The sequence below is a fragment of the Peromyscus leucopus genome, chromosome 2 (assembly GCF_004664715.2).
Source record: "Peromyscus leucopus breed LL Stock chromosome 2, UCI_PerLeu_2.1, whole genome shotgun sequence".
NCBI lineage: Eukaryota > Metazoa > Chordata > Mammalia > Rodentia > Cricetidae > Peromyscus > Peromyscus leucopus.
The window spans coordinates 5,036,846-5,045,185 of NC_051064.1; the positions used below are offsets into that span (position 1 = coordinate 5,036,846).

Consider the following 8,340-nt stretch of genomic DNA (forward strand, 5'->3'; position numbering starts at 1 on the left):
CGGCTTTCATTAATTCACAGGAATATATTTAATCAATTAAGTGGGTGATTAGTAAGGACTTCCATTAGTATTATGAGCAATGATATTATTTTCATAAGATAAATATACTAGGGGCTAGAGAGATGGCGGAGGACCCGGGTGTGAGTCCCGCCACCACATGGTGACTCATACCCATCCATAACTCTAATTCAGAGGATCTAATGGTCTCTCTGACCACTAAGGGCACCAGACACACATTTGTGCATGCAAAACACTCGGACACTTAAAATAAATAAATCTTTAAAAAGATGACTGGATGTTTATTTACACTAATGGGTCATCTAGAAATACTTGTTTATGCCGGTAGATGAATAAAAATCATATATGCTATAAAAGTAGACTGGAGTCATTAACTGATGATCCTGTTAATTTTTAGTGCATCAATTCAAAATGGAAATGGGAATTGTTGTAATCCAACAGTACTGCTGGCTCTTTGCCAGAATTTCATCTTCTCACTCCACCTGAACCACCCAGAAACCTGTCACCTTCAAGGTGTGTGTGTGTGTGTGTGTGTGTGTGAGAGAGAGAGAGAGAGAGAGAGAGAGAGAGAGAGAGAGAGAGAGAGAGAGAGAGAGCAGGATATTTCCTTTAAAAAAATATGAAATTTCAAAACTGACTACTCAATGTAGTAACCGAGCACTTGGGAGGTGGAGGCAGAAAGATCAGGAGTTTAAGGTCTGCCTCCTCCACATAGGGAGTTTGAGGACAGCCTGGGCAAAAAGAGGGAGGGAGGGAGCGAGGGAGGGGAGAGAGGGAGGGAGAGAAGGAAGGAGGGAAGAAGGGAGGGAGGAAGGGGAATGAGAAAGGGAGAAGAGAGAGAAAGAAAAAAGAAAATGAATCCTTTTGCCCTTCCCAAAAGTGCTCCCTCCCAGATCATGATTCAGCCATTTTCTGTGACAAGGATGACCTGTTAGATTTTTGACACGTCCACGGCTCTTTCTGCAAACTGCATTAGCAGCCATCCAAGCCTAGGTACCAGCAAGCTGAGTGGAAGGAGGCACAGCGCTGTTCAGTATGCTGTATCACCAGTGGAAGCCCTGTTTGCTAAATTTAAACATGCTTGGCAGAATCGTCATAACACCTTCCATCCTAGGCTTGTGTCAGACAGAGCGTCTGCACGGCGTAGGCAATGCTGAGAAAGAGCTTCCGATCTCAGGAGAGACCTAGGGCTGAAGTCACTGAGCAAAAGCCTGACCGACGGGCATCTCACATTTGAAACCCAAGGGCCCGCCTCCCATCCTTCCCCGGACCCAGCAGCTACTGCTCCGTTTCAAAGTCTAAACTTCTCTTTGTGTTTTCTTTGCTTTCTCCTCAGGGAGAGCAGCACAGTTGCTCCTCACAGAACAGCAGCCCTCTGTTGTCATCTGCCAGAGTGGGCTTTGCCTTCTCCTCCTCTCTGCCACTCTTGGGATCCAGGCAAACTCCCGCTGAGTCAAGAAGCAGTGTTCCTTCCTTGCAGGATCTTGAAGGCACTCTTCTGTGGCCAATGACTGCCTGTCATGGTAGCATCGTGTTCTAACTTACAGCATGTGTCTGCTTCCTCACACACAGCTCAGGAGCACAGGGCAGCCCAAGGGTTAAATAGATTCCTCAGAAAGGAAGACTCCTGGAGCTGTGCAGGTGCAGAATTACAGCCTGCCACTGCTCATCACCGAGCACTGCTCATCACCGCGCTATACCAAGCCTCCTCCATGGGCTCAGATGCAAGGCCATTGTAGTCCTGTTCTCCCATGAAAACAAATACAAATAGATACATGAAATGTTCTATCTTACCAGCAAAGAACTGAACACACAGTAGGTGCGTTCAGCAGCTTCTAATCAAATGGTCAGCACGGCTTAAAATGATTTTATCAAGTTCCTTCCAAGAGCGCAGATGCCAGCCTGAATTCAGAGCCTGAGTCCAGAGTCAGAGAGTTCAGAACCAGGCCACCTGACTGAGCAGCAGATAAGCTCTGTTCCCTCCTGGGAGGCCAAGCAAAGCTCTGTAGTCTAACAAAGACACTTCATTTGACGTACAAATTCACACAGCCTAGAATTCCAAGAATAATGAAACTGGCCAATGGAAGAAAACCAATCATTAGGCAAAATGAAAACCAGGAAACCTGAGATTTGTCTCAACCAACAGAGGGAAAGGCTAAGGATGAGAGACACAGCAGCATGCTTTGTTCTTTGTTTTTGTTCTTTTTTTTTTTTTATTTAGTCACAACACATCAGTACAACAGAGGTCAAACCCAGCTCAGTGGAGGCTGTTCAAATTATACCTGCTAAAGGAATAAACCTGTAAAACAATACTTCTAGAGCCCAAATCAAAATTTTAAAAATCAAAGAGAAGGCAGAGAAGCCCTTTTAAGTATCACAAAAACCACATTTTCATGCACCAAAAGGAAAACACAACATGAAAATTTCCAGTTAAAAGAAAATACGGCAGTTCCGGGGAAATCAGGTTATGCATTTAACAGGCACTGAACTGACTACTTGCATACTACAATCACTTATGCAGGTTAACACTTGTGAACTTGAGATCTGTGAACTGAAAATGCATTGCATTGCTTGGGGCTGGAAAGTGCAGGCATGTTCTACATAATTGTCTTGCTTGCTGCCAACACTCCAAATGGGAATGGAGCCTACCAGCAGCTGTTTCTAAACCTGAAATGTTAGCACAGCGAAGCCTGCCAGGCCACAATAGCTGGTCATCTGGATTCAGGACCACTGAGAAGTCTGTGCATTCACCTCACTGCTCCAAGAGGCAGCGAGCTAGTGTTTCTAGAATAAAGCTGTTCCTCTGATTTGTCAACGCTTTGTTTGGAAATATAATGCTTTGCTGACCCCCTCCCCATCCCACCCCGCCAAAGAATATCACTTATACACTTTAATCTGTCAAAATATTAACAAAACCATGTTAACATTGAGCAAAGTGGTTTGGGAAATTAATCCTAAAAAAAAAAAAAAAGATTGCAACTTATACAAGCCAGAAAACAGACCCCAAACACTAATGTTGAAATCCCCCAAACTGAGGCAAATGGAATCATTCTTGGACAGACAGGTTTACAAAAGTAAAACCAAGCACAGAACACACAACGGATCACAAAGTGTTGGTTTATAATCACTACCTCAACTGAATGTTTTAAACAAAAATTAACAACTAATTTTTAAAAACTGCTAATACATGACATGATAAAAAAAATTTTAAAGAAAAAAAGTAAACCAACAAACCTTTAGTCTTTAGAAAAAAATGTATCTGAAAGTGTACCTTTTTCCTTACTTTTACTGACGACTTTAAGGTGGTGTTGGCAACCGTCCCAGCGCACCTGGGATTTTAAGCTTTTCCCCTCCCTCGCTCTACGGCATCAGTTCTTTAGAAAGCTCCAATCTCCGTCCCCCAAGGTCTATAGGGCTTGCCAAGGTTTGCAGCCTGCGTGGGTGTCGTAGGGCTCAGCAGGTGGAAGGAGCTGAAGGAGAAGGGGAAGGCTGAGAGCGAGGCCACGGAGGAGAGCAGCGGCGGCGACAGTTTGGAGGCCGAGGTCACCACGGGAAGCACCGGTCCCAGGCTGCCACTAGGGGGCGCTCGCAAGGCCGGCGCCTCCGCATGGGCTGAGGCCAGCCTGCCCTGGGGATGCGGCTCCGTGGGTGACGCCGTGGTGCCAGCATTCCCGTGGCCATTCTGGGGCAGCAGCAGCGGGTGCGCGACGTGTGGGTGATGTCCGAAGGCGCTCCCCCAGGGAATGTGTCCGAGGCCCGCGTGGGCGCCGCTCGCGGCTTCCCGCTGCGAGGCGTAGTTGTTGAGATGTGAGACCAGGCGAACCCGAAGCGGGTCAGAGGCATCGAGTCCTTCAATGATGCTCAGATAACGGGCAACTTCGGCTAGGCATTCCCGAAACCCCAAACTCCGATAGTCCATGGCCAGGGCGTGCGCGTCAAAATAACCTGAGCACAAAAACAAAAGGAAACCTTCAAGGCGCTGCTCATTCCCGGATTTCTTCCACTCCACTTCCTGGCAAATACACATACAGGGTTACAGCACAGACCATGGGTCCTGGAAGCGCAAATATTTTGGAGCTGACCAAAATCTTTGCATTAATCAACATTATATGTTTGCTAATGCAAGTTCAAAGCCCAATTAGAAGCTGCTGAGCAGAAATTGAAATTATACCCTACCAGCAGATGAAACTATGTTCTTTCCTTTAATGTTTTCCCTCAACAACAACAAAAAATACATCAAGGACAGAGAAACCACAGAGTAGTGAAATTCATTAGACACACAGATGTAAGTTATCATCGGGAAGCTTTTAGGCACTTGGTCCTTGGTGAAGAATTTTGGGGCTGGAGACAGACACAGACAGGCTCCAGTCTCCCACCTTCTGTTAGCATTTTCCTCTGCTTGGCCACAACAGGTCCCTTCCCTCCGGATTCTTTTGGCAATTCGTTTTTTTAAATCCTGTGTATGAAATTCAGACTACATAGCTGCTGTTTTTAATAAGCCATTTCCCAAGCTTTTCTTAAATAGCAACAGACAAATGTGAGTGACTTGACCTAAATCATGGCTGTCACAACGGGAGGAGCTCAGAACCATCGGACACTTGCTGAAAGGTGAGTTAGTTCAGTTGGAAGAGGGCTGGGGCGATGAACTCACTGCCCAAGAGCCAGGAGCCCATGTGCTGCTGTTGAAGGTGCACGGGCTGGCAACCACACACTGTTCGCTCTCTCCCCACCCCCAGAGCAGAAGCAGACGGGGACTGCACCAATCCCAGACTGCGCTTGCTGCTCCCTCCACGCCGCCGCCGAGCACGCACAGCCCCAGCCAGAACTGGAGAGGCGTACCTTTCCCCCCTGCAGTGTGCAGCATTTTCAGGTGATCCACCGTCATCTGCAGAATCTCTGCTTTCTCCAGCTTAGCAGACCCCTAAAGAGATGACAAAGGGTTTATCTGACACCAGGACCGTTGGAGAGCTTAAAATACGCATGCACATACACAAATATGTAAGATTCAAACGTCAACTAAAGCAAAATGAGGTGTGTCCACAAAATCTGTTGGAATTTTGGGTCTGATCGTACAGCGACATGGTAAGGCTTTTATTCGTAGACACGGATGAGGTTCGAAGCACGGAGGGGAGGGAATGAGGGTGCAGACGGCTACCACAGGCGCTCTACCTACTGCCTCCATTACCTGCTTCTCAAAAGCACTGGGTACCAGCCTCCTCAGCTCAGACAAACTGTTATTGATTCGGTCTCGTCGGCGCTTCTCAATTATCTGTGAGAAGCAGACAAAAACAAAGAACATTTCCATTATGACTGCAAATTCCAAGGAGAAGAAACTTGGTTCTTTCCGTTAGCTAATACAGCAATATGCATATACATTTAAAGTATGGGGGGGGGGGATTACTCACGCCTCTCCGTCTTTTCCTGGCCAAAACCTGGGATGATGTCGTTGGGGACATGGAACCCAGAGCCGAACTCAAGTTTCTGCAAGATAGGAAGCAATTGCCTTGAGGAAGGATGCCCCCCTGCACTCAGATTTCTTTGGCAACTTGAGCTGGAGAACGCTCTGGGGGGTCGCTCACAGCCAGCAGCAGTCGGCCCCGGGCTGCTGGACTCCGGGCAATGAGAAGCGAGAACCAGCGCACCCCAGCCTCTCCTCCTCCCACTCAGGCTCGGCCGGGCGCCGCCAACTCACCCATTCTCGTCCGCACTCTCCTTCTCCACCTCGATGGTCTCGTCCAGCTCGCTATCGGAGGAGCTGTAGTCGGGGTGAGCTCTCTTCATGCTGGCGGAGCGCGGGCTCCGAGGAGGGTCGCGCGGCGGGCAGGGAGGAGTTAACAGCAGCGGCCGCTCGGCGCTCGGCTGCGGGCGGTGCGCGCACACTGATCCCACTCACGCTCAGCCTCCGGTTAAAACTCAACCATCCCTTTCCCACGCTGCGCCCCTTCCCAGGGCCCGGGGGAGGGCGGGGGAGGCGGGGAGGTGCGGGGGGCAGAGGCGGGGCCGCGGCTCCTGGGCAACAGCGGGCTCCGGCCAATCGGCGCCTCGCAGCGCGGATTGGCAGCCGCCCAGGGGGCGGGACGAGCGGAGGCCGAGGCGGGCTGCGCCCCGCCCCCGGAGCCCGCCCCTGCCCGGCGGCAGTGCGTCGGCTCCGCGGGAGCTCGGCTGGGGCCGCGGGCGGCGCGGGCGGCGGTGGGCCGGCGGCGGGCAGGAGCTGGGGGCCGGCCGGGGACACCAGCCCGGCGCTAGCCACCGCCCCGCCCCACCCCGCGCGCCCCGATTGGCCTGGCCGTGCGCCAGGGCCGCGCCTGCAGCGCCGCCGGTGAGCCGCACGCGCCGCGGGCCGTGGGAAAGTGCCGGCGCCCCGGCCGCCAGCCAATCCGGACGGACGGCGACGGCGGCCGCGCTGGCGACGGCGGCGGCGGCAGCCCTGGGCGTCCGCATGAATGGAGAAGAATGGCCGGGCGGGGAGCGGGGCCGCGGGGCTGCGCGAGGGCGCGCCTGCCGGGCTCCTCGTGTGAACCTGTAATCGGAGTCCGGGCGCCGGCCGGCCCCGGAAGCCGCCGCCGCCGCTCGCCTCCCGCTCTCCGCCCGGCCGCCGGTGCTGCACGGCGGGAGGCGCGCTCAGTTGGCGGGGCTTGGGCGGGTCCTGCAGGGAACGGTTGCCTGGGGCGCAGCTCGTGTAGGTGGTGGCCAGCGGCTCTGGGAGCCGAGACCGTAAGGGGCCGACAAAGGAATGATGTGCTTGGGGTGCGGGGAGCCTGTGAACGCTTCTTAGCTCCGGGATGGAATGAATTCCCCCGTGCATCTCATTTCCGGGGAAGTGGACCGCTTGTTTTCTCTGTTAACTTGAGGGAGGGGTAGCTGTCCCCGGAGACATTCATTATGTTGGGGTTTTTGTTGTTGTTTTAGTTTGGTTTTGTCCTCCCCCCTCTAGAGTTGGCGGCCAGATCCTCTCAGCAGGCGACAGGGTGGCGGCCTGGGTGTTTGCTTCGGAGGCTGACCTCACTGCGGGAATGCACGTTTCTCACCAGCACCACACACACACACACACACACACACACACACACACACACACACACACACACACACACACACACCCTCCCTTTGGTCTCAGTCAGGGCGGGTGTTAGGGGTGCTGTATGAAGTTCTGCGCACCTCTCCCCTCCTCCCCACCAAGAAGGCTGACTTTTAACAGTATTTTAAATCTAAGGATTGGTTCCTGAATCCAGCGTTCATAGAAGTAGCCAAGAGAAAACCCGATCTTTATCCCGTTCGAAGGTAGAACACTCTGGGTTCCGCTGTGGGTCCCACTGTGGGTTCCTGCCTGTGAAGCAAAGCTTCATGAATGTTGAGGGGAGTAAAAGAAACTCCATCACTTTTGCCAGCATTTTGGTTTCTAGACTTGATGAGTTCCAAGCCCAGCATGAGGGCCTAAACCCAGTCCCCAGGTCCTTCTCTCCATCTGCACACACTATGGGTCACCTCCTGGCTCCTATTAAAGATCTTCCTGCACGTCACCTTAACGTCCAGCTCCTCAGCACCCGTCCCTCCTCTGAATAGGTGAGGTCCCTCCATCTTGGCTTTGTTCTTGCCCCATGCCCCTGCAGGGCTGATACCCCACCACATGCTGCTTATGAGTGGTCAATCCAAGGTCAGTTTCACAGCCTGCTTCCCCGGCTGCGTTCACAGCTGAGCTTACCTGGAAGCTCATGACGAACATCTCTCTGCTGCCTGCATCTTCACACTGACACACCACAGCACCTGCCCCCTCCCACTGCCTGGTGATCCAGACAGAAGACTTGGCAAACCATTCCTGTGCCTTCCATAGTCCCTCCCCCATTCCATTTCTTCCCCCCAAGTGAGAGGTCGTCCTGCCCCAGAATCAGTGACTTCCACTGCATGGCTTTTTCCGGGTCAGTGGCACCGAACAGGAAGGCCGCCTCTGCTTTGGCCAGTTTTGGCTGCTCTGCAGAGATAGAAGCAAGCTACAGGATGGCTGGTAACAAGAAAAGGTGGACGGTGAGGGTATTTGATTTCATGCCATTTTAGGTTCCAGTATTTCTCACACGTGTATGTTTGCCTCAGAAAATGAGGCTCTCCTGTTGGGCATGTGGTGTTGCATGCCTATAATCATACAACTTGGAAGTAGAAGCGGAAATGTCATAAGGTTGAGCCCAGCCTGTGTACACTACACAGGTCAAGACCCTCCTGATTATATGTAAAACAAGACCTTGTACCAAAAAGCCCAAGGCTGTGGCTGTATCCCAGGAGCCCAGCACTTGCTTAGCACCACCAAATGATATCAGCGCTCACCTTTCCATC

General features: G+C 52.0%; 1 protein-coding gene across 1 annotated transcript; it reads right to left on the minus strand.

Moving 5' to 3' along the window:
- Positions 1-2,214: 2,214 nt before the first annotated feature.
- Positions 2,215-5,991, minus strand: Hey1 (hes related family bHLH transcription factor with YRPW motif 1). Its single transcript, XM_028890418.2, has 5 exons — positions 5,711-5,991; positions 5,424-5,499; positions 5,204-5,287; positions 4,858-4,939; positions 2,215-3,963 (listed from the first exon to the last, which is right to left on the minus strand). The coding sequence occupies exons 1-5, from the start codon at positions 5,797-5,799 to the stop codon at positions 3,395-3,397; spliced, it is 900 nt and encodes a 299-aa protein (XP_028746251.1). The 5' UTR covers positions 5,800-5,991; the 3' UTR covers positions 2,215-3,394.
- Positions 5,992-8,340: the final 2,349 nt, after the last annotated feature.

What these genes read in the sequence shown, in the direction of transcription:
- Hey1 (XM_028890418.2), bottom strand. Translation starts at nt 5,799, where the DNA reads ATGAAGAGAGCTCACCCCGACTACAGCTCCTCCGATAGCGAGCTGGAC. An exon ending in CCAGTGCTTTTGAGAAGCAG is followed by an intron (nt 4,940 to 5,203) that starts GTAATGGAGGCA and finishes TCATCTCTTTAG; the next exon opens with GGGTCTGCTAAGCTGGAGAA. An exon ending in GCACACTGCAGGGGGGAAAG is followed by an intron (nt 3,964 to 4,857) that starts GTACGCCTCTCC and finishes TTTTGTGCTCAG; the next exon opens with GTTATTTTGACGCGCACGCC.